Below are 23,904 nucleotides of genomic sequence, written 5' to 3'. Positions count from 1 at the left end.
GGTCGTGACCCCTTTGGGGGTAGAACGACCCTTTCACAGGGGTCACCTAAGACCATCGGAAAATACATATATAATTACATATTGTTTTTGTGATTAATCACTATGCTTTAATTATGTTCAATTTGTAACAATGACAATACATCCTGCATATCAGATATTTACATTACGATTCATAACAGTAGCAAAATTACAGTTATGAAGTAGCAATGAAAATAATTTTATGGTTGGGGGTCACCACAACACGAGGAACTGTATTAAAGGGGGGCAGCATTAGGAAGGTTGAGAACCACTGGTCTAGAAAGTTTCTGGGGGCCAGGTCACAGCTGGGGTTCAGCAACTGGCTGTCCTGCTTTGAGTTAATCCCAGACTTGGCTCCCACATCAGCAGAGCAGCCCCTGTGGGTCCAAGAGGCTCCAGGGCTGCTCCCCCCTCTCCCCCCGCCACCCCCCGGCCCAGCTACTGCCACGGCTTGGTCAGATTTCCACGTGGGTCTTTGGGTTGGGAAAGGCTCTCTATGCCTTAGAGAACCTAGTAACAGAACAGCAGTAGCCAATACGGGGTCCTTGCTGTGTACCAGGCACTCTTCTAAAGACTTTATACATATTAACCCATTTCATCTTCACAGCAGCACTGTGGGGATACTGTTATCATCCCTAGTTTGGTAACAGTCCCTGGGGCTTCCCTCCACACCATCTTGTTCCAGAATCTGTACTGTTGGCCTGTCAGTTGCCACACTGGCCCTCATCGGGTCCAGGAATTCAGGCTGTGACTTAGTGGAATATTTTTATAGATGAAAGAATGAAGGTCCCGAAGGGAAATGGACTTGCTGAAGGTCGCACAGCCAGCTGATGGCGGAGGGTTCCAGCTCCCTGCCGGCCCCCCGCATGGCCTGGGGCAGGTTACATACTCCTCTGGCTTTATTCCTGCCACAAACAGGAAAAGATGACCACGGAAGCCAGGAGGGTGGGGACTTTGGAGGATACAAGCAAGGGGACTGCAATTGGGAGGGGACGGGTGGGGGCTTCATAACAAGTCACCAAGCTGTTCATTGAGGTTCTACGCATCTTTCACAGGGTCATTAGGGGGCTGAGTGAGAAATGCTTATAAAGCACCTAATAGCACCTGACCTGGGAGACATGCTTAGTAACTGTTATTGTTGTTGTTGTTTTGTTACTGTCATTTGATGGTGGCCAGAGGAGTCCCCTGTGGGGATGGGAGATGGGGATCCCCAGGGGGATGGAAGCAGAGCAGGGCATGTGTTCACAGCCTGCAGCACATCTCTCAGGCCCGAGAAGAGCAGTCATGGCCCATTTCCTAAGTGAGGGCACTGAGGCTCCCAGGAGGGTGAGGGCACTGCCCTGGGGGCTCTGGGGGTTGGCAGTGGATGAGAGGGGTCAGGGAGGGGCTAGCATCCCAGCTCCCATCGCCCAGGGCATAGACAGCAGCCCCCCTGCTCCGGTCAGCCCCACCACAGCAATGGAAACATGCCCTCCCCCCCGCTGCCCGCCCCCCCCTCCCCAGGGCTGCGGAAACCCAGCCTGATTGGATCCAGGACCCTTGGGAGCCTGTTCCTCACAGGAAGTTCCCAGGAGCCAGCTTCTGAGGCTGGAGTGGGGCTCAGGGCTCAGGGCTGTAGGGACTGGGGTACATGGAGGGCAGAGGGGTCATGGGGAGGAAACCTCTGAGCACACGGGGGTCTCAAGGCGCTGGGAAAATGGGAAAACTCAACTTAGACCATTTCCTGCTAGTCCATCTCTGGCCATCCTTCCGGCCCCATAATGACCTCTCCATGAAAACCTTGACCATGGCCTCCTCCTGCTCAGAGACCTCCTATGCCCCACACCCAGCCTTTCATCCAAGCTCTTAGCCTGGAACTCTGGGCCTCTGTGACTGCCCTGGCCGCCTTTCCCTCCTTCCCCTGTGAACTTCTGCACGGCCCCACAGCAGACCACGTGTGTGCTGTGTGCCTTCCTGCCTCCGGGCCTTTGCACATGCAGTTTTTGCCTCCTGGCTTACCCTTCCCTGGCATTTCTTGGCATCTCCCTTCCCCCCATCAGTAAGTCCCATCTTATGACATCTTCCCAGGAATGCCCCACCCCCTGGCCCAGCCATACCCCCAGCAGTAGCGTGTTTGAGAACCCTCTGCATCCTCATAAGCTGCCCCTCTGCTCAGAGGCTCTCTCCACCCTCACTCTCCTGGCAAACTTCTCAGTCTTCCAGGCCCATGTGGACAGGCCCCTTCCTCTCACTGATTCTCTCAGTGAACATTCATTAGGCACCTACTGTGAACTGGGCACTTGAGCACCTACTGTGTGGCCAGCACTTGACTCTGGGCCTACAGCGTTGGCTCCATCCTTGTGGGTCCGGCCTGGAGGGAGTATTTAGAGATGTGGTACAGAGGCGGGGTGGGGAGAATGCAGGGGCCAGTGGGTGTGTAACAGGGTGGCCCGATTCCTGTTGGGAGGAGCCTGGTAAGCTGTGGGGCCGAGTCAGGGTGTGGGGTTGTAACCAAGAGCCAGACCCAAGCTCCCCTGGGGGGGCTCCCAGCTCCGTGGGCAAACCAGCACCCAGGCAGTTCCAGGACAATGGGGTCAGGGCTTTGGAGGGGGAAGCCTGGGCAGCTGTGGGAACTCGGGGGAGAGGGGCGGCGGTCAGGAAGGTTTTCCCAGCAGTGACACCGAGCTGACTTAATGGGTGACGGGAACCTGGCAGGGTTTTGGCTGGTGATGACCTCAGATGGAAGGGCACAGCCTGTGCAAAGGCCCTGTGGCGCAAGAGAGCAGCTAGTTTTGGAGGAACCTGCAGGTAGTGAGGCTGGAGACGGGGAGGTACCTGTTGGGATGTATGTGGCCAGCAGGGCCTCCCTAGCAAAGGCCCCTGGGTGCTATGCTGGGGAGTTTTGAGCTGTGCCCCAAAGTGATGGGACCAGCGGGGCGATTTAAGTAGGAGAGTGAGTGGCCGGGGCCTCCTCTCTAAAGCCCCAGAGAGGAGGGCCAGAATCCTCATGGGGCTGTGGGCGGCTTGGGGTATCTGCTTGGCCAAAGCTTGCTGAACCTTTATTTTTATTAAAAATATTCCTTAAATAAAAGTCACATAACCATCCTGTAGGAAAATCAGATTAGCCTGAACACCACTGCTATTAGCATATTTGTGTTTCGTTCCCTGTTTTCTCCCCGCACCTAGTTTTTTTGTTTTGTTTGTTTGTTTGTTTTTATATATAGATGTTGTATCACAGGCATTTTCTAAATGACTGCAGCGTGGTTTTAATCCTTCTTTCTAACGGGGGAGTTTGGGGGCTCTGGAGCCCAACTTTCTAGGTTCCTGTCAGACACAAACTGTTTGACGTTGGGCAAGTTACCTGATCTGTCTGTGCCTTAGTTCCTTTCCGGGTTGATATGAGTGTTAAGTAAGTCGTTACAACGCCAGTAAACGCTGTCTGTTATTAATGACTGCAGACGCTGTCACTGTTTAACATGATGTCCAGAGCCATCCCCTTCTTGTTTAAAATTTCGGATGTTCCAGGTTTTGCTATTCTAAGAAACCACCGAAGCGAACAGCTTCGTGTCTAAAACTTTATCTGAATTTGGGGGATTTTCTAGGGATAGATGACCAGGAGTGGGATGGCTAGGCCAGGACGTCTGAAAAGTTTTAGAGCTCGTGACACACTATTGCCAGATGGCTTTAAAATGATCCCGTTTGCACCCCAGCAGCAGTGGGAGTGCCAGTGTCACCACAGGCTCGCCAGCATTGGGTATGACCATTTTCTTATATGTTTTTGCTATTTTAACATGTGAAGCTCATTTGCTTTTCACTGCCAGGGAAGCAGAACCATTTTCTGTGGTTATTAGCTGTTAACACCCTTTTGGTCTGCTGGTCTTTATAGCATACAACCCCTCCTCAGGTCAGTTAGGAAGACAGGGCTGAGCTACAGGAAATAGGAAACAGGCTAACACAGGGGACAACATCGTGCCAGGGTGAGTGGCAGGGACCCCGAGGAGGGAGGAGGGACTTTCCTCTCCCCAGACCATGACACTTTCAGTTCCTGCACCAGACCATTCCTTCATTCAGACGTGTCAGATGCAGTGTGGGGCTGGGAGCACAAATGGCTCCGCTGTGACTGTCCCAGCAGCCGAGGTGGACGGGACAACAGGCAGACACCGCCGTGATGAGTGTCTGATGATGGAAATGCAGGGCAGGAAGGGAACAGAGAGGAGAGGTGCCCAGCACAGCCTGGGCGGTGGAGGGTCCCAGAAGGCTTTCAAGAGGAAATAGCCTGTAATCTGGGGCCCCAGGAATAAGTTGTAGTTAACCAGTGAGCTGGGGCGGGGAGAGGGCTCCAGGGGGAGGAGGCAGCCTGCTGGGAGGTGAAGGAATCGAGAAGGGAAGTGGGACACTGGGGGACCCTCAGGCCGGCAGGGGCAGAGTGTAAGGCAGAACAGCCAGGGAGGCCAAAGAGGTCAGCAGGGGCTGGGTATGTAAGGACGAAGGAATCCAGACCCTGTGTGCAGGGACGTAGGGAGCCATGGGAGGTTCTGAGGGGATCGTATTTATATTTTACATTTTAGAAATATCAGAGTGACTACTGAGAATGGAATGTGGGCAGAGGTGGGGAAACCTTGAGGAAACTCGCAGTAGCTGAAGGGGGCCTGGACCACGGCAGGAAAGGGGGTGGGGGCACCCTTCTTTCCCCACCTGGTGGAATCCTAACCAGCTTCAAAGTGCAGACTGACTCTTGCCTCTGTCAGGTGGCCCTTCCTGACATTTGCTGTCCCCTACCCAGGTCATATGTACCTGGAGCGTGGGGGCTGCGCAGGGCCTGGCTTGTAACTGTCAACGGAGTGTCCACCTGGCTGACCTTGACCTCTCCCTGCTCCTCCATGCGCCAGACCCTCCATCTGTTCCCCCTCCCCCAACCTTCCTTTTGTCTTTCTTTCTTCCTTCCCTTCTTTCTTTCTTTCTTTCTTTCTTTCTTTCTTTCTTTCTTTCTTTCTTTCTTTCTTTCTTTCTTTCTTTCTTTCTTTCTTCCTTCTCTCTCTCTCTCTCTCTCTCTCTCTCTCTCTCTCTCTCTCTCTCTCTCTCTCCTTCCTTCTTTCTTTTTTTCTTTCTCTTTCATTTTTAAAAGAATACATTTATTGTTTTCAATATAAAAGCAACCGAACAATATTACAGAGAATGTGGAAATCAGAGAAACAATGACACAAAGTCAGATGGGCTCCAGCCGCCTCCCCCGGCACGCCCAGCCTCCCTCTGGGCGCGGCTCCTGCTGCTTGCTTTTTCTGACGCAGGTCTTTATTTTTGCCTCTTTGTAATCATAGTGTCCGGACAGTTTTGGGTCCTGTTCCCTCCCATTTGCTTTGTGGCCACGGGGTCTGGTCAATTCTCATTTTTTAATGTCTGTGGGATGGGCTGGGGATGGGGGTGGGTCATAAGTTGCTTAACCGCATCCCCCTGCCCTGCAGTGGGCAAGGCTAGCTGCATTCTACCCTGGGCTGCCTGTCCTCTTTGTGTCTGTTTGTCTAGGCCTCAACCTACCTGGGCAGCAGGGCCTGGCACCTGGTGTACCCCTTCCGCAGTGCCCCACCCTAAGTTCCCCCTTGTGCAGGTTGCCAGGCAGGCCTCAGAGGCCTCCTTCCTAGGATAGGGTGACAGACAGACCTGGTTTTAAAACCAGACCGGGCTCTGTGACCTCAGAAAAGTTGCTTAACCTCTCTGGACCGCAGTTTCCTTATAATGGGTCTATTACAACAGTAAAATAATGGCTGTAAAATGCCCTGACACAGGTCCTGGCCTATTGTAAGTGCTCAAGAAACGGTAGTCGATATTATTATCCTTTTTCATGCTACAAAGAGTTTCTGAGACCACCGTGGGCTGGATGTGGGGGTGGCAGAGGTGAATCAGCAGCAGCTCTCCCTGGCTCGAAGGGCTCGTAACCTGGTGGGGAAGTCGCCCAGGGAGGCAGGTACCACGCGAGGGTCTGACTGTCCCTGTGGTGCTGGGAGGCATCCTCACGCCATCACTTGCTAGCTCTGTGACTTTGGGCAAGTTGGTCAACTTCTCTGAGCTGCTGTTTCCTCTTTTGTTAACTGTACATTTCACAGGGTCACTGGGAAGATTCAGTGACATGATGCATATGACACAGTCAGCACAGTGCCTGGCACATAATAGGTGTGGAAATGAATGGTAGCTGCCATTTTATCATTGTTATTGTTATTCTCATATACAAGGTGCTGTTGGGAACACAGAGGAAGTGACTGGCTGGGGGTTCAGGGAAAGCTCCGTAGAAGAGGGAACACTTGAGCTGGGTCTTGAAGGATGAGTAGAAGTTCACCAAGTGGGAAAGGACACTCTAGGTAAGCAGCCTGTAATTCCAGGTTGAAATCTGTCAATGAGGGATTTGTTCTTTGGGGGATTAAGCCCTTGTGTTCATCCCAGCTCCCCTGAGCATCCCTCACTGCGTCCCTCTGGGTCTGCACCGAGGGTCGTATGCATGCGCCCACTTGAACAGCATCCTCCTAGGACTCTGTGTCCTGGTGGCTGTGGGTTCCTGCTCATGGGAGTTGCTGTGTCCCCGTCTGTCCATGTGTGGGGCTACAGGTCTGTGTCTGTCGTGTGTATCTGACTTTGGTGCTGTCTGTCTGCATGTTCCTGTGGCCATGTGTGTCCATGTTGCTATCCAGGGAACCTGCCAGGCCACACCATGGGTGGCAGCCTGCACATACTTCCTTGGCCTCCAGCTCAACCAAACAGCCAGGCCTCCGTGCTCACTCTCCTGCCTGGCCCAGGTTTGACCCCTGCCTGTCACCTCCATTCCCAAGGGCCTCCGAAGGGGTGTTCTCTCCCTGCCTCCACTTCTGGCCTCTCCAGTCCTGTCTACACTCAGCAGTCAGAGGGGTCTTTCTAAGCCACAGATTCCGTCCCATCACCCACTGCTTCAAGTCCAGACTCCAGGCCTAGGATTCAGGAATCGACTTTCTGGGTCTGGCCCCGGCTGATGGCTCCAGCCTCGTGTCCTGTCTCCCAGTCCACACCGGAACGCGTTAGCCCCTCACATGCCGTGGCCGTGTTGCTGCTCACCTCTGGGCCTTTGCTCAGGCTGCTCCTTCTGCCAGGAGTGCTCCTCACTCCTTTGCCTGGCTAGCTCCCACTCATCCTTTAAGACCCAAAGCCAGCATCACTGCCCCTGGGAAGTCCTCCCTGATCCTTTCTTTCCATCCTGGGTCAGACCCCTGGCTCTGGGCTGCTCTTCCCTTACTCGGGGGGCAGAAGCGAGTGGCTTGCCCAAGATCACACAGTTGGTGAGTTGAGCCAAGAATTGAACCTGGGTGCACTAGGCTCCAAGCAAAGCAGGCTGTCCCATGTCCAGGTGAGGTGAGTGTAGCTAGGACTTGTGGAAGGAAGTGAGAATGCTGAGGACGTGGCTGGCGATGGATCTGAACTGGGAAGAGGGGGGAAGTGTTGTAGATCGATGTATGTATGTGGCAAGAGCATATGGGCAGCTGGTGAGGCCCTCCTGGAGTTGGGAATGGCTAGAGGAGGTGTCCATCGAGGGAAAGACCAAACCTGGCCTAGGCCTGCTGAGTCTGAGAGGCTGGGAGACAGCCAGAGGGATGTGTCAGGGAGGCAGCGGCAAGTTGGGTCTGGAGCTCTAGGAAGAGGCCAGGGCTGCAGGTGGAGACTTGGGGGTTGGTTGGCATTTAAAGCCCTAGAGTAGGTGGGCCACCCAGGTACTGAGGTCAGTGGGAGAGAAGAATCGCCTGCACTACCCTGAGCAGCCCAGCGGGGGTGGGGGTTGCTGTGAAAGAGACTGAGATGAGGGAGCCGGGGTCACGCACACAGATCTTCCCAAAGGACCCGGTGGCAGGGACGCCAGGTGGGACTGGAGAATGGCCTGTCAGCGTTGACTACGTGCCTCGGTGGCATGTAGTAGGTTTCTTAGGCAAAGGTTCTTTTTCTCAGGAACTTGGGCCACTTGTCTGCTTCCTCCACTCAGCTTGGGGCTCCCGGGGGGCCGCGCTCTTCTGTGCCTCAGGTTCCCCGGCACTGGCTCCCCGTTTGGCCCGTAAGGTGCATTCAGGATGAATGGATGTACTGATGGACGGACGGGTGGGTGGATGGGCAGCTGCCATCAGGATGCTGTTTTCAGAGGCAGCCCTGGAAGGTGTTTCATTCATCCACCCATCCAACTCTTCCCCCTGTTTAGGGCAAAACCCCCCAAATGATAGCCCCACTGCAAGGATCAGTGCTATCTGTCCCAGGATGCAGTAGAGTCCAGGCTTCTGTCTGCGGCTTGAAGCCCAATCCACGTGTCCTTCCCCACCACCAGTGTGTCTCCTCTGCCTGTTCTGTCATGGACACTCAGCCCCACCCAGTCTGCTCTGCCTCCATCCCCTTTGCCCCCAGCGCTGTCCTCAGGCTTCTCCCTCTGACCCCTTAGGTTCATTGCCCCCCCTGGCCCAGAACACTTCCTGATGCCTTCTCACCACCAGCATCCATCCCAACACCTTAGCGTGGCATTAAGGCCCTGCCAAACTGGCCTTTGGCTCTCAGCACCCTCCCCCAACTCTCCAACTCTCCTTTTGATGCCAGTGGGTATCTGCTCACTGTCCCAAACCTGCCTTGGACTGGCATACCTCTGGTCAAGCTGGTGCCTCTGCCAGGAATGCCCTCTGCCTTGTCCACCTGTCCTAAACACACATCTGTCCAGTCTCTCTCCTGCTTAAAGCCCTCCCTCAAAACAAGGTCTGAGGGGCTTAGCCCAGCCCTGGCCACCTTTCCCCCACTCCCTTTCCAGCCCTCTCCCCCCTTGCCATGCAGGTCCCGGGGTTGCACAGGTGGACACCCCCTGCCCGGCCTGCTGGGGGACTCACATTAGATGCTTTGGGTGTACACCTAGCGATGTGTCCGACATTCAGTAGAAACTTGCACGTGTTCCCCCCGCCCCACCTCAGCCAGCCTTCCCTGCATCTGACACATAGTAGGGATACACCAGGATCAAGGTCATCAACCAAATCATTCAATTATTTCAGACCAGCCAGAGAAGTATGCAGACATTAGGCAGAGGCTGGGCAGCTCAGATTAAAGAGGAGGGCAGAGCCTTCCCCTCTCTGGGCCTGCTTCCCATCTAAGGTGAGGGGTGGTCCCTGTCTGGCCGGGGGCCTGGTAAATGGCCGAGAAGATGCTTTGTGGCAGCTATGGGACCCTAAGCAAGCCGCCCTCTTCCACATCCTTTCTGACCAGGGTCGGGCTTTGGGAAGCCTGAACTCGGCATTGGATTGACGAGGAGGAGAGGACAGCTTCCCCCAGAACTGCCTGAGGAACAGCTGGGTGCAATGGACAGAGTCCTGGGCCAGGGTGTTTCACCCCATTTTACAGACGAGGAAAACTGATGCGCAGAGAGCCGATGCCCACCATTGCAGCCCCTGCCCGTTCCCCCATCCACGTGGCCTGGAGCAAAGTGCTTCCCTCCTAGTGTCCTGGCTTCTTCCTCTAGGAAATGGGGGTGGACACTCTTCCCTGCTCCCCGGGGCTCTGATGAGAATGCCAGTGGGTACAGAAGAGCTTGGTAAACTGTCAGCAGCGCTAGATAGTCGTGTGGGTGTGTCTTTAAAATGATTCCAATGATCATGCCTTCATTTATTCATTCTGTCATGCAGCTCACTTTATTAATAACCTCTGGGCCGGAACAGCTAAGGGACTGATGAGCTGGACCTCAGAGTCAGGCAGTTTAGAGTGGGAGTCTGAGCTCTCTGCTTACTTGCTGTGTGACCTTGGCCAAGTCATCCCACCTTTTTGAACTTCAGTTTCCTCCGTGGTAAAATGTGGGGGATGAGAGCATCTGCTTTTCAGAGTCAGTGTGCCTGGCCCAGGGCAACCTCCTTGCTGTTATTATTGTTTTGAGGTCTTTCTGAGAAAGAACCCCCAGGCACCTGGAGCATTCTGGGAGAACTCCAGGCAGGAAGTGCTGCTTGTATGGGGCTGCGAGGGATGGGTAGGGGGAAGGGCAGCTTGGCGTCTGCAGGTGGTGGGAGCAGGAGAGCTGTTAGGCAGGGGCTGCCCTGGCCACCCCAGAGCACGGTTCTGATGCCCAGGCTGGCCAGGCTCACACCCAGACCGCCTGAGGCTGGAAGTGAGAGGCCAGGGTTTTGCATACAGGTATCGAGTTACTGGCACGTGGCTATTTGCTCAACTGAGACTGGGGTTTACAAAGCAAATTACAAGAGGAACCAACTTGTGCAAATCTGATTTCTAGTCTTGACTCTGACACCCTAGCCCTGTGGTCTTGAGCAGCTCTCTTCCCTTCTCTCCAGACCTCAGTTTCCTCACCTGTAATTTGGGGTTATAATACCTTCTTACGTAAAGATCACAAGAGATAACTCACATAAAACATCTTTCTTAAAGGGTTGAGATTAGATTTAATCTTTTTGAGGGTTTTCTCCTGAAACCCTCTGTCTGCATCTCCAGTAGGGGCTTCTCAGGCTTGTAGGACCAGGAAAAGAGGTTGAAGACACTTCCTTTTGGCCTTGCCTATCAAAATAAGTTCATTTAAGCAATGAGATCAGTTAGGTATTTAGTTAGTAATTTCTGTTAAATAAGAGAAATGGGGTAGGAAGCAAGACAATAGAACCCCTCTGCCCAGCATGGTCCCTATACGGCACTTCTTACTCCAGGGCCACAAGAAGACCGTTAGCTTTGAAGGCCCATCCCGCATACTTCCCTGGTTGAAAGGCCTTCTGACCGCACAGGCCTGCCATGGGACTGGGAGGACAGGGCCACCAGACAGACAGTCACTTCTGAAGAGCCCCAGGGCGCGAGCCTCAGGCCCCCTCCGCCCCCTCCTGTGCAGTGACCTGACACCTTCAGGTAAAGGGCTGCCCACAGCCATGCTTGTATCTTAAAGGTCACTTTCCAGAGGTACAGTTTCTTGGGTCAAAGTCCAATAACCATTTGGGTCCTTGTAAGTCGTCCGGCCAAGCTGCCTCTCAGAAATACTTACCTGCTGACTCAGGTTGCCCTGAGTTGTGATGGGGGCGTCTGCATTAGAGGGGCCATGGGTCATAGGAGTAGGGATGAGGGACGGCCCGTTGCCTCTGCTGTGGCCGTTGACACAGTCCCCAGGACTCCTGTTTGCCTTTGAAGCAGGGATGGTGGTGGTGGTGGTGGTGGTGGTGGGGTGGGGTGGTGGTGGTGTTAGTGGTGTTAGTGCAGAATCCACGGGTCCATGGGGTTGGCTCTGCCGGTTCCTTCTGGGGGTGGGGATTGGCCTGCAGTTTCAGGAGGGGCTGGCAGCACTGTGGTCTGGATGTGACCCTTGTGCCCACTGAGGGAGCCACTGCATTCGACTCTTGAGCCTGAGGTTGCGGTTCCCTGGCCCTGGTAGGAGGCCTGCCCCGCTGCGGGGTGAGGGTCCCACGCACTGGCTCCGACTTGAGTTCGGCCCAAGATGGTGGGGAGGGCCCTCTTCCCCGTAACAGTCGGTCTCTCCCCGCAGGATGGCCGAGCCTCGATTTAACAACCCCTACTTCTGGCCCCCTCCTCCCACCATGCCCAGCCAGGTAAGAGGAGCGCCCCCTGCGGCCACCCTCCCCTCTTACTGCTTTGTCTGTGGGGCGAGGGGCTGGCGGGTGGACTGTCGGCCAGGGACCGGGCCGGGCGCTGGCCAAGCCCCTTCAGTCCCTCTACTGTCCCGCAGCTGGACAACCTGGTCCTGATTAACAAGATCAAGGAGCAGCTGATGGCGGAGAAGATCCGACCGCCTCACCTGCCGCCCACGTCGGCCTCGTCGCAGCAGCCGCTGCTCGTGCCGCCAGCGCCCGCCGAGAGCAGCCAGGCGGTCATGTCGCTGCCCAAGCTGCAGCAGGTGCCGGGGCTGCACCCGCAGTCCGTGCCGCAGCCCGACGTGGCGCTGCACGCGCGGCCGGCCACCAGCACGGTCACAGGTACCGCGGGGGCGGGGCCGGGGCCGGGGCCGGGGCGGAGACCTGCCTGGTGGGGGCGGGGCTAGGGCGGAGACCTGCCTGGTGGGGGCGGGGCTAGAGGCGGAGACCTGCCTGGTGGGGGCGGGGCTAGGGCGGAGACCTGCCGGGTGGGGGCGGGGCTAGGGGCGTGGCGAGGGTGGCCCGGCCGGGTGAGGGCAGAATGGGTACAGCTACCAGATTTCCTCTGACCCTGCTGAGAGGACCTACCCCACTAAATCGACAGGACGTAGGCCCACCAGGGGCTCATGAGGTTAATCCAGAGAGGAACCCTGACCAGACCTGGGGTAGGTTGGAGGGGCGGGCGGTGGCGGGTGGAGATTTCCCGGGAGGAGCCTATATGCAAGGAAAGGTTGGCAGTTAACTAGGGAATGGAGAAGCCTGAGGGAACAGCATGTGCAAAGTGAGCATGTGTAGAAAGCAGGAGTAGGACAGTCTGGGTGGGGAGCACCAGAAGATGATGGTGATGATGATCATACTATGGCAGCTAATTCCAGCTGAGCACCGGTGTATGTTCACTGGTACTCACTTTACCACTCCCAGCAGTCCTGTGAGGTGGGTACTGTTAGTATTAGGTTGAACACTGGACTGTTTTTGACTTACAAAAACCAGCAGTTTTGTGCATTCACTTTAATGTCCCCATTCGACAGATGAGGAAACTGAGGCCCAGTTTCACAGTCAGGAGGAAGAGGCGGAGGCAGGCAGTGAGGTTCCAGAGCCCATGTGCTAATCCTTGGCTCGTCCTGGTTCTACTGAGGCTAGAGAGGAAGGGGCAGCAGATTGTGAGGGGCCTGAGAGCCATGCTCTGCAGTGGGGACCCTCAGGCAGTGGGGAGCCATGGAAGGATTTTAGTAGGAGAGGGAAGGGCTCCGATTTGGGTTAGAAAGCTGGGTCAGACTGCAGTGGAAACTGGCTTGGTGGGAGACAAGCATGGAGACGGAGGGGTATGCAGGAGAGGATGGTGGGACCCTGGCCAGGTGGTAGGGACTGAGAGAAGAGGACAGGTCTGAGTTATGTTGAGAAGAATAGACAGGGCTGGTTGCTAGACTGGATGTAGGGGTGAGGAGTGGGAAGAGGGAGACCCTCAGGCACTGCCCATGAGATGGAACCACAGGAGGAGGGGGAGGGAGGTCATGAGCTCAGTCTTGGATAGGGTGCCAGGGGGACATCCTGGTGCAGTGTCACCGAGCTGGGGGTGCCTGGCAGACGGGTTTTCTCTGGTGGCCACTGTGGCTGGGCCTTTGTTCTTCCCCTGGCTCACCCCTGCCACCAGCCAGGCACCCCTGCCTCTCTTCCCTTCTCCCTCCTCCTTCCAGAGACACCCAAGAGTTATTGGGCCCGTAAGCCTCCCCCAGGCCCCAGCCACACTCTGCACATTCTCCCGTTATGATTTTATTAAATTTATTTTTTCATTATAAAAGTAATATTAAAAAAGTAATATAAGCATATTAAGGGAAATTTGGAAAACAGAGAAACTAAGGAAAAAAGCACTCAAAATCCCCTAGCTCCTAACCCAGCAGCTTAGAGAGCCTTTTGGTCTGTTTCCTCCCTTTTTCATCTTTTTGTTTGCTTTTTAATGTGTGTGTGTGTTTTGCTGAGCTTGTGGGAGGGCTGTACCCATGATTTTAACTTGCTTTCCTACTTGCCATTCTATCATAAACATACAGGGTGTCCCTAAAAACTGTATACACACTTTAACAGCTGATCGCTCAACTGATGTTTCTTTCTTTTCAGATTTAACCCGTTGGAATTAATAATCATTCAAAGTGTGTATACATTTTGGGGGGACACATTAGTATTTAGTGCATTTTTTATTATAAAGATAATACATAGTCATTATAGAAAGTTTAGAAATTGAAGATAAAAAGGAGAAAAAGTCCTAGTCCCATTATTAGCATTTCATTGTTTTCTCTATAATTTATTTTATTTTATTCTTTAATCACAGATGTAAAAAATGGAGGAATTCACCAGGTAAAAAAATTCAAGTAATATATAAGAAAATAGACAAAGTATGAAACTCTCCTTTTACCAATACATTCTTTCTCCCTGGACAGCACCACAATTTACACACAGTTTAGTTTGGCGTGTCTCTTCTCACATGCATTCCTGTGCACTCACACACATATGTTGTCTCTGTATAATACACATGTAGTTCGGGTGTGTGTTTTAAAATAGAGGGGCTCGTACTGCCTGCACATTTTGGCCTTCTCGCTGTGTCACTGGGTGACACCTGTCTTACTGTCGTGGCTCCCAGTTCTCCACAATGAGGGCGGACGTATCTCTCTGTGCAATCCCTATGAGGACAAACAGCTCGTGTCCAGTTTGTCCAACCACAGTTTTGTACGGAAGGTCCATGCATACAGCCTTTGTGTTCATGTGCAAATATTTCTTTAGGGCAATTTCTAGAAATAGAATTGCTTGGTCAAAAGTTACGTACATTTAACATTTTAAGGGCTGTTGCCATGCAGTCCTTCATTAAAGGTGTTAAGTGCACACTCCAGCTGCATGTGTGTCTACAACATGCTTGTGCTGGTGCTGGGTATTCTCTCTTTCAGTGCACAGAAAGATTTAAAAAAAAAGTGTAGTTTCACCACATGATACCATTTTCATCGTTTTGTCTACTTAATCTGTTATTGTAAACTAGGGGCCCGGTGCACGAAATTCGTGCACTGGGTGTGTGTGTGGGGGGGAGTGTCCCTCAGCCCAGCCTGCCCCCTCTCACATACTGGGAGCCCTCAGGCGTTGACCCCCATCACCCTCCAATCACAGGATCGGCTCCTTGCCCAGGCCTGATGCCTCTGACAGAGGTGTCAGGCCTGGGCAGGGGACCCTCATTTCCCCCCATCACTGGTTCTGCCCCAGCCCAGGCCTGATGCCTCTGGCCCAGGCATCAGGCCTGGGCAGGGGACCCCCAGACCCCTCCGATTGCTGGCTCTGCCCCTTGCCCAGGCCTGATGCCTCAGCCAGAGGCGTAGACCCCCATCACCCTCCGATCACCTGATCGGCCCCTTGCCCAGGCCTGACGCCTCCGCCAGAGGTCCAAACAGGGGACCCCCATCTCCCCCCGATCACTGGCTCTGGCCCCCGCCCAGGCCTGAGGCCTCTGGCCCAGGAATCATGCCTGGGCAGGGGACTCCCATCTCCCTCTGATCGCTTGCTCCACCCCCCCGCCCAAGCCTGACGCCTCTGACCCAGGCTTCAGGCCTGGGCAAGGGGACCATCATATCCCCCCAATCGCCGGCTCCGCCCCCCGCCCAGGCCTGATGCCGGCCAGAGGAGTTGACCCTCATCACCCTCCGATCACCAATCACCGGATCGGCCCCTTGACCAGGCCTGAGGCCTCCGGCAGAGGTGTTAGGCCTGGGCAGGGGACCCCCAGCTCCCCGCGGTTGTAGGCTCCGCCCCTGCCCAGGCCTAACGCCTCTGGCTGAGGCATCTGGCCCGGGCAGCGGGGACCCGCAGCTGCAGCGGCCCCGCAATCGTGGGCTCCGCTTTAGGCCCAGGCAGGGGACCCCTAGCTCCCAGGACTGCCAGCTTCGACTGTGTCCAGCTCCCATCGCTGGCTCCACCCCTACTTCCTGCTATCACTGGCCAGGGCGGAAAAGGCACCTGATTCTCCGATCATGGCTGGGGGGCAGGGCAAAGGCGGCCCCAGGGCCGCCTTTGCCCTGCCCCCCAGCTCTTAGCTCCCCCCTGGGTTTCCGATCACTGTCAGTGGCAGGGGGCTTCTTCCTGCTTTCCCTTTCGCCTCCCTGCATTGTGCCTACATATGCAAATTAGCCGCCATCTTGTTGGCAGTTAACTGCCAATCTTAGTTGGCAGTTAATTTGCATATAGCCCTGATTAGCCAATGAAAAGGGTATCGTCGTACGCCAATTACCATTTTTCTCTTTTATTAGTGTTGATGTTTCTGGTCCCCTCATTTTATTTTTATTTTTAAATATATTTTTATTGATTTCAGAGAAGAAGGAGAGGGAGAGAGAGATAAATATCAATGATGAGAGAGAATCATTGATTGGCTGCCTCCTGCACACCCCCTACGGGGGACCGAGCCTGCAACCCGGGCATGTGCCCTGGACCAGAATCGAACCAGGGACCCTTCAGTCCGCAGGCCGATGTTCCATCCACTGAGCCAAACCGGCCAGGGCTCTGGTCCCCTCGTTTTAAAAAGAGTAACTTTTATTATAGAAGTAAAAATAAAAAGTTTATTGTCAAAGAGTCTGAAAGTATAGTTAAACCCCCCAAAAATATTTTTAAAATTACTTTTAATTCTACCATCCACATCACATTTTGGTATATCTCCTCTTACTTTTCCGTAAAACAAATACAAACTTTTTAATGGGTAGTAATGTTTAGTAGAGAAGATTGATCAAAATTCATCAAATCCTTCCTTCCCTAATGTTACAAATTTCAGTTGCCTCTAATTTTTACTATTATAACTAACACAGTCGTGAACATCTTTGTGTCTCAGTTTTTTGTTTTTTTTTCTGTAGTTTGAATGATTTCCAAGTGCCTTTTATCTAACTCATTTTAATTCTTAGGTATCTAAGGCATCTTACACATACACAAGCTCATTTAGTTACTCCTGGACAATAATTTACAAAGGGAAGGGGGGGCTCAAAAAGGCGAGTAACCTGCCAAAGTCGCACAGCTGGGTGGCCAGGGCTGAGCTGGCCTCTGCAGCTGCCCCTCACCCCTGCCCCCACCCCCGTGTCTTCGCAGGTCTAGGGCTCTCCTCCCGGACCCCGGCTGTGAGCACATCAGAGTCCAGCGCGGGCACGGGCACCAGCACCCCGTCCACACCCACCACCACCAGCCAGAGCCGCCTCATCGCCTCGTCCCCCACCCTCATCTCAGGGATCACCAGCCCCCCCCTCCTGGACTCCATCAAGACAATCCAGGGCCATGGCCTGCTGGGCCCCCCCAAGTCCGAGCGAGGCCGCAAAAAGATCAAGGCGGAGAACCCAGGGGGCCCGCCTGTCCTGGTAGTCCCTTACCCCATCCTGGCCTCAGGCGAGACTGCCAAGGAGGGCAAGACATACAGGTGGGGGTCTCGGCCGGAGGGGGTCCAGGTGGGCTTGGGGCAGAGGCTCTGGCGGAGGGCTGTCCCCAGGAGCACAGCAATGGGGGCTGGAGAGAGGGACCCCAGGGGCTGAGGGGGGCTAAGTCCACTGCACCCACATCCTTTCAGCAGCAGTGAGTGCGGGGCACACAGCCTGGGTCATGGGAGTCTGTTTCCTCCTCCCTTCCACCCTGAACGTTAGAATCACTGGGGGGAGTTCAAAAAGTGCCAAACCAGGGCCTCACTTCCCAAAATTCTAATTTAATTTGTTGGGGGGACCAGGTGTCAGTCTTTCTTGAAAGTTCCCGCAGTGATTCTAAGGTGCAGCCGGTTGAGCGCTCCCCCAGAACTGTGGGTGTGGCTCTGGGCAAACCATCACCAGATCACCGGACCTCTCCTCCCTGTGAGGGGTGAGCCTGCTGCGCAGGCTGCTGGAAAGGGGCCCCCAGGCGGAAGAGCTTTCTCCTCCAGATTGGAGGTTGTCCAGGCCCGAGCCTGCCTCCCACCTCTCCCGAGGGGGCCTGGGCCCCAGAGACTCCTCACAGGAAAGCTCAGTCCCAGGTGCACGGTCTCATGCAGAAGGTCTCCCCTGAGCGGTACAGGCAGGGGGTGCAGGCGTCTTCCCGGGTGTGAACCTGCCTCTTGCCCACAGGTGTAAGGTGTGCCCGCTGACCTTTTTCACCAAGTCCGAGATGCAGATCCACTCCAAGTCGCACACAGAGGCCAAGCCCCACAAGTGCCCGCACTGCTCCAAGTCCTTTGCCAACGCCTCCTACCTGGCCCAGCACCTGCGCATCCACCTGGGCGTCAAGCCCTACCACTGCTCCTACTGTGATAAGTCCTTCCGACAGCTCTCCCACCTCCAGCAGCACACCAGGTGAGTGGCCTGCTGCTGCCAGCCTGCAGCCATTTTAGCTCGGCACCTGTGCCCATGCATGGACCTGGGGCAAGGACCTTCTCTCCGTGCCCACTGCCTTCCGGGTCAAGACCAAATTCCTTTGCTTGGTATTCGAGGGAGGCCTTTTATGATATGGCCTACGTGGGCCTCACTGGCACCAGCTCACACTGCTACACCATCCTTCCCATCCTTTGTCATCTGCAGGTCTTTGCACATGCTGTGTCTTTTCCCTGACACCCTTCCCTCCTGTACCCTGTTTCTCTGGCCCTGTCCTACCCATCTCTCAGTCCACTTCCTCCAGGAAGTCCTCCTGGGCCCCCCTGAGCTGGTTCCACAGGCCCTGGGCCTCCCCATCACAGCAGTGGGAGGCTGTCTTGTACTTACCTGGCTATTTGCCCATCATCCCCAATATTTTGGGAGTTCTCGAAGGCCAGGGTTTGGTCTCCATTTCCACACACCCCAGTGCGTGCCGCAAGCATCTAAGCATTTGTTTAATATTTGTGAAATAACTAGAACTAGCTTTTATGGGGCCATTTAACAAATAATTACAGAACCTCTTCTGTTAGCCAGATGTGATTCTAGGTGCTGGGAATACGACAATGAACAAAACAGACAAAAATCCCTGCCCTCATGGGCTTACCTTCCAGTCCAGTGTGTGGAAGGGAGATTCTAAGAGAAACATGCTTTAAGGAAAGAAATGTTTTTGCAGGGGAGGACAGACATCAAAGAGACTGGCTCACCAAATAAAAATACCATGGAAATTTAAAGAAACAAACTCAGGGTTTTCAAGATGGCAGTTCATCTCTCCCGAGGGGAGAAACACAGCCCTTTTCTCCAGGGTGGTGAGATCGGTAACATGCTGTGTGTTTGCCAGTATCCGCCTTGCGCCGTCAGGGATAAAATTGTTTTTGCCGCGGAGTTGGTATCTCACAGAAAGCGCTCAAGGTTTTCTTTGTTTTGGGGACAAATGCTCAACAGAGGGACCTGATGTCTGACTTGTTTTGTTGTCCTTATGTGTTCATTTCTCTCCATTCTCGGGGTGCTCTGTCAGGGTGCAGCAGGCTTTGTCTGTCTGCCGCTCAGACTTGGGGGCGTGATGTGTAGGTAGGATAACAAATGGCAGAACGGCCACAGGACAAGGAGTCAGTCCGCCTTTCCCTGTCTCATGCCTCCCCTGCTGTAGATTTGGCCGCTAAGTTTGCTTCAGCAATTCTCTGGTTTTTGTCATTACTTTGATTTTTTTTTTTTAAGGTTTGGCCAGTTTCATGTACAGAGAACTATATGTAATCAAGCCCCGCTGTTTGCATGGTTGTTAAAATTAGAGCATGTGACGCTAAGGTTTGAGAGTTGACTTCTGTCAGGAAACTGTGTGAAGCCGCAAAGTTTTCTTATTATCTAAGATCGGGAACCTAGAACCAGCCGCTTCACCCCTGCCTGGTTTGCTCTGTAACCTGGAACAGTAGGTACCATCTTTCGGAGAATCCCCAAGTTGGTCACTTTTCTGGGCCGGCAGGAATGACTCTTTCTACAACCTTCAGGACGCAACTCCCTGGGGTCTGCCGCGGAGCAGAGCCAGTCCGGTTTCCTGGGGGGCCACCGGTGAAGTCCAGTCCTCGCTTCTGACTATGACGCTTGTCATGCCCAATTAAATGACCTTTGTCCTTAAAGGTGACATTTCTGGCATGGTCATGGTTACAAATTTGATTTACCCAATTGAGTCCTATGAGGAAGGAGGACAGATTCTTATTGAACCTGCTTACGGAGCCGGCGATGATCTCAGGAAGAGGAGGGTCTCAGTAACGTCACGTGGACTGCTTTCCAGTACTTGTTCTGAGTGTTGTCAACAAGGCCAATGACCTGTATGGTTTTCAATAGAACTATTATTTTTAAATTTCCCTGATCATTCATTGATTTATATCTATGTTAAATTTTTATAGTGTGTTTCCCCTCCAGAATTCTGAAGGGTTAGTTGGAACAAGGCACCCTTTAAGGAATATTTTATTCTCATTTGTACAGATATGGCCTCCTAAATTGAGGATTAGAGGGAAATCAAAGCAAAAGAGGGTTTTCTCACATGCCCGTTAGGAAATACCATTAACTAGAATTAAATCACTTCCATCCAATGTTGGGCCGTGTTCCTGTTCAGCTGATCTTGGGTAGTTAGTTCACTTTGCAAAGTCGTTTGCTTCTGGACGAAAGAGTCGTGGACCCTGCCTGGGCCCCGGGCAGTGTCCGGTCATGGTGATGGCATCAGCTTGGACGCCGGTGCCACTGTCCGTTCCCTGAAATATAAAGAGCCGAGTGTGGCTGGCACGGTCCTCTGCTGAGGCCGTCGTCTGTGGATGCTTCTTCCAGACTCAATTTCTGACCTGTAGTTTGAAGCAGGGGCCTTCAGGCAAGTGTGAGGGGTAATCTGATTGGTGGACAGGACTAAGTCCCTCTGGACTGTTGGGTATAATAGTGAACAACATCAGAACGGAGGATAATGGAGCCCTCTGTTAAGGTATAATCATGGTCCTTTTTTTTTTTTAAATATATTTTATTGATTTTTTACAGAGAGGAAGGGAGAGAGATAGAGAGTTAGAAACATCGATGAGAGAGAAACATCGATCAGCTGCCTCCTGCACATCTCCTACTGGGGATATGCCCGCAACCCAGGTACATGCCCTCGACCGGAATCGAACCTGGGACCTTTCAGTCCACAGGCCGACGCTCTATCCACTGAGCCAAACCGGTTTCGGCATCATGGTCCATTTTTCAGATTAAAAACACAGGCAGTAAGGGTATGGACCAATCTTTAGGGCCTTCTAATTTATCTCATAAAGCTCATGTTATGATTGGCACTAATTGATAAGTATAGTTAAAGCTAAAAAAAAATCTGTGGATACTTATTGTGCAAGTCTCTGTACGTGTTTTTTCCCTCCATCTTAAAAAACATAAATATATAAATATATTATATATAATTATATGGTGAATCTCTATATATAAAAGCCTAAGCGACTGTTCAACCAGTAGCTATGACGTGCACTGACCACCAGGGGGCAGATGCTCAACGCACAGGCATGGACACATGGAACAGACTGATGAATCTCAGGGGGAAGGGGGGAGGGGGAGGGCAGGAAGAGATTAACCAAAGATCTAATATGCATACTAGAGGCCCACTGCATGGATTTGTGCACTGGTGGGGTTCCTTGGTCTGGCCTGCAGGAATCGGGCCGAAACTGGCAGTCCGACATCACCTGAGGAGGTCCCAGATTGTGAGAGGGCACAGGCCAGGCCGAGGGACCCCGCTGGTGCACAAATCCATGCACTGGGCCTCAGTGTATTTATTTTATATGTAATTATAGGGCACACATAATTATATTCTGTATGATTACATGTTATCTATGATTCTATTACTATTATATTTATGTACATTACATATAATTACAGATATTCATAAAGTTAACTCAGGGAGCTTGAGCTTCTCTTCATTTGCTTTGCCAACTTTCTCGTGCTAGGAGCAGGCTAGCTCTCGCTCTAGTGTTCTGCTGATTAAAAATATGTAGAATTGCCCTAGCAAGTTTGGCTCAGTGGATAGAGCATTGGCCTGTGGACCAAAAGGTCCCAGGTTCGATTCTGGTCAAGGGCACATGCCTCGATTGCAGACTCCTTCCCGGCCCAGGCCCTGGCTGGGGCTTGTGCAGGAGGCAACCAATTGATGTGTTTCTCTCACCAATGTTTCTCTCCGTCTTTCCTTCTCTCTTCCACTCTCTCTAAAAATCAGTGGAAAAATATCCTCAGGTGAGGACTAAACAAACAAACAAACAAAAAAATATAGAGAGAGAATTTAAAGAATACCCAATTATTTGGATCACCCCTCTTCTTATAAAACGGAGGAGGAAATCTTTGGTGTCGCCCGGCAGCTTCTGGAAACTGCAGGAGCCTTTGCGGGTAAAGGACACCTCAGTCATTTTATAATTCTGGATTTAAGAAAGGCTACAGCACAGGTGGCAGCGCGGGCATGGTTTGGGCATCAGTCTAGTAGAAAATACACACAGTAGCAAGCAGTGATGATTAGTAAGAACCGAGTTTTTCCAGAAGTAGACATTTGTTAAAAAATATTACTTAAGCCTCAACAAAACAAGCAACAAGGAATCCATGGGCCTAAAGGAGACTATTTCATCAGAACGTTCCTTGACTGGGGGCGGGGGTGCTCTCTGTTCCTGAGGGCACAATTTTTTAAAATTTTTTTTTAGTGATTTCAGTTCTCAATGGTGAAAAGCCAAACAAGCAACGTTTGTAACAACATTTAGGGACACATCATTGGTCATTAGGCAGCAGCACATATTAAACCCCCGTGTCAACCCAGTGACAAAGAGGTGGGGGTCCCAAATGCCCACAAGTCCCAGAATCCTTTAGACAGACACACACAAAGCCACCCGATTCCGGGTGACCGAGGGGGAGGCTCTAGGACCTGAGCCTTGAATCTGGGGCAGGGGGTTTGGACTCAACCATCAGGCGTAGAACCAAACCCGTCTTCCCAGTGTCATTGCCAGTAATGAAGGGAATAAGAAAAAGAGTTCATGTCCAAAACGGACCAGCCCCGTCCGTGAGAAACGGGCTGAGCAAGGCTCACCCGGCTGTTGAGAGCGCTGTGCTGGGAGCGCGCAGTGCGCTGGTGACCCTGGAGCATCTTGGCGGGGCCTCAGCTGTCAGACAAGCACGAGGGAAAGGGAAGCAGGTGACTTGGAAGGGTTGCCGAAGTCCAGGCGTCCGGAGGCTCAGCTCGGGAAGCAGTAATACCACATGCGTTTTAAGAGAAAATAAGCAGGGTTTTGTAGCGAGTCTGCTCGTGGTAGGAAAACAGCAGTGGTCTCCTGCAGTCGGCCTACGTACACATCTGCAGCTACGCGATGCACAGTCAGGGAGAACACGCTTCGTGGGTACAGAGAGGGCTCCGAGTTTTATTTTGTGGGGGACACATGCTAGACAGGGTGACTCTAGGTGCGTGTGGTTGTTTATTCAGACTGCAGAGCGGTTTGCCTCTCCTCCTCCTGGCTGTGTGACGTGTTCTACGGGTGTAGTGACTGGGACAGGGACGGGCGCCATTCGCTCTCCATTCTGCTGAGAGTAACGATAGTAAAACCATCACCGCTACAGGGTGGGCACAGGGAGGTTTACAGCTGTGAGTCACGAAGCGCAGAGTTGGTTCTTGTATTATCATGTATTAATTACTGCGTTATTTTCCATACGAAAATGCACACAGAAGCAAGCACTGATAGTTACTAAGAATCTGAGCGTTTTCAGAAGTAGACATTTGTTTAAAAATACAACTGGAGACTGCAACACAACAAGCAACAGGAGATCCACAGGCCCCGTAAACTGCGTGTGCCCACCTGCGCTCCTGGTCAGAACGCTCCTGTGGGCCCGGCTCTGCGTCGCTGTTTGCACACAAGGTACCCATCAAGCTCTCAGACAATGTGAACTGGGGTTTCCTCATAAGACATGAAAATCTGAACAATGCCACGGGGAGGGAAGGTTAACTAACTTCCGAGCAATGAACGAAAGCCGCCGTTGCTCAGTGACAAAGCACAACATGACTGAAGCCATTCCTCATGATGGGGCTTCATTACCTGGGAGAGAAATGGTAACGAATGAACCCTTAATCATTTTATTTAAACATGGGATAAATTCCCCATTTGTTGTGTTTCATAAACTGTTTATCTTAAATAGAAATGAATGGATTAAAAACTAACACCACACAAATGTTCTGTGAACACCTTCATGGAAGCCATCTGCTCCCTCCAGTCTTCACGATGCGGACTGTCACCCTGTTGTGGGGACGAGGAAATGGGCTCAGGGAGCCAGTCACTTGTCTGAGGTCACACTCCTGGGAGGAGGCAGAAGGGAGATTTGGGGCCCGGGGCTGGGGCTGGGGTGGAAGGGCAGGTGAGGGGCACCCGTTTCGGCTCAGCTTCCCTGTGATCCAC

At 52.9% G+C, this 23,904-nt stretch overlaps 1 protein-coding gene across 2 annotated transcripts in view; it reads left to right on the top strand.

Annotated features, from left to right (window-relative positions):
• ZNF362 (zinc finger protein 362) overlaps positions 1 to 23,904 on the top strand; it is a 39,614-nt gene that overhangs the window by 7,346 nt on the left and 8,364 nt on the right. For both annotated transcript variants that reach the window (XR_009452041.1, XM_059690302.1), the window contains exons 2-6: positions 6,225 to 6,350; positions 11,489 to 11,552; positions 11,690 to 11,936; positions 16,695 to 17,016; positions 17,687 to 17,911. Coding sequence is in view for 1 of the 2 variants with exons in the window: in XM_059690302.1 (XP_059546285.1) it covers positions 6,313 to 6,350; positions 11,489 to 11,552; positions 11,690 to 11,936; positions 16,695 to 17,016; positions 17,687 to 17,911 (896 nt within the window). In the remaining variant the exon portion in view is untranslated. The remainder of the gene's footprint in view (positions 1 to 6,224; positions 6,351 to 11,488; positions 11,553 to 11,689; positions 11,937 to 16,694; positions 17,017 to 17,686; positions 17,912 to 23,904) is intronic.

The sequence above is a fragment of the Myotis daubentonii genome, chromosome 3 (assembly GCF_963259705.1).
Source record: "Myotis daubentonii chromosome 3, mMyoDau2.1, whole genome shotgun sequence".
NCBI classification, from domain to species: Eukaryota; Metazoa; Chordata; class Mammalia; order Chiroptera; family Vespertilionidae; genus Myotis; species Myotis daubentonii.
Note: the sequence above shows the minus strand (reverse complement) of the source record. Positions and strands in the feature narration are given on the sequence as shown.